This window comes from Penaeus monodon, chromosome 27 (assembly GCF_015228065.2).
Source record: "Penaeus monodon isolate SGIC_2016 chromosome 27, NSTDA_Pmon_1, whole genome shotgun sequence".
Classification (NCBI taxonomy): Eukaryota; Metazoa; Arthropoda; class Malacostraca; order Decapoda; family Penaeidae; genus Penaeus; species Penaeus monodon.
Window position 1 is genome coordinate 34,958,617 of NC_051412.1, and position 1,174 is coordinate 34,959,790.

Sequence of the window (1,174 nt, forward strand, 5' to 3'; positions counted from 1 at the left end):
CTAAGGGGTTAACTTTCTAGATGCTCTCTTTCTCTATCTTTCAAAAACCTAATAAAACCTACTGAGTAACTTTATATAACTATGCAAAATGCTAAGGTTTCAAGCACAAACATCAAAAACGACAACACCACAAAAGATTAAACACACTACCTCCCAATATAGAGCAATCTGAATATGGCAATGAGGGTCATGACAACAGTGAGGTAGTGCTGGGAATGGAGTGCTACAGGGTCCACCAGGCTTAGGAACTCCACCACCCACGTCACGCCAACCACCAGCCGCCCGGAGGAGGCACACTGACGCAGGGCAGCATTGATGTTAATAGGGGGATACACCTTGAAAGAAGAATAGGGTATTAATTGAGTTTGTGGCCTTTTATAGTGTTCACTAGAAAATAGAAGTCAGTATGAACTGATAGACATTTCTATATATTAAGTAATATATACAAGTATTGTGCTCAATGCCATTCTACAGTCACCATGATAAATATAATATGATGACTCTGGTAACTACATGCTACAACAAATATGTTTATATTAGCTCTTGGAAGTGGAATGCTATCTTCAGTAATTGGTTTTACTAGAATATGAGCATTTCTAATGCATATTAACCATATAAAATAAAATAATAACAAAAAGGGAATTTAGAGTCAAGGTTACCCTTCATGGATCCATTCAGAAAACAGCACATTGTATACAAAAATGTGACAATATTATGTACTGAACGTCTACCACATGTGAAAGGATATTTGCACCTGATTAGTGTCAGCTAAATTTGTAGGCAAAAAGAATGAAATAACCATGTAATAAATGCTATAACTTGATATTCTGAAGTGGGGTAAGATCAAAAGAGCTAACAAAACTCGGCTTAACTGCTTCAGTAAATACAGCATTTAGTAAACATTTTATAACTGTGTCTAAATAAAACAAATGGTGCCTTCATGCAAATATACTTACTGGATCTCAAGAATCAAAGAAATAAATTATGCCCTGATGGTTATATCTTACCTTAGCACGTAGGGATATCTGGGTTGCCATGACATTCTCGGGTAGATGCTCTGAAGTCTGGTAAGGCAAAAACTCCAAGAAACCCAAGAACTTTGCGAGCAGACGCAGGTTGAGGACAACAGAACGTGCTTCCTCTCGTACCATGTTGTCAATTGGATCTGTTGAGG

General features: G+C 37.4%; 1 protein-coding gene across 1 annotated transcript in view; it reads right to left on the reverse strand.

Annotated features, from left to right (window-relative positions):
- The window catches only part of LOC119590803 (codanin-1-like), a gene marked incomplete at its 3' end in the record, with an annotated part of 14,365 nt that overhangs the window by 8,703 nt on the left and 4,488 nt on the right, over positions 1-1,174 (reverse strand). The window contains 2 exon segments of the mRNA XM_037939532.1: positions 151-335; positions 1,008-1,165. Of these exon segments, the coding sequence (XP_037795460.1) occupies positions 151-335; positions 1,008-1,165 (343 nt within the window).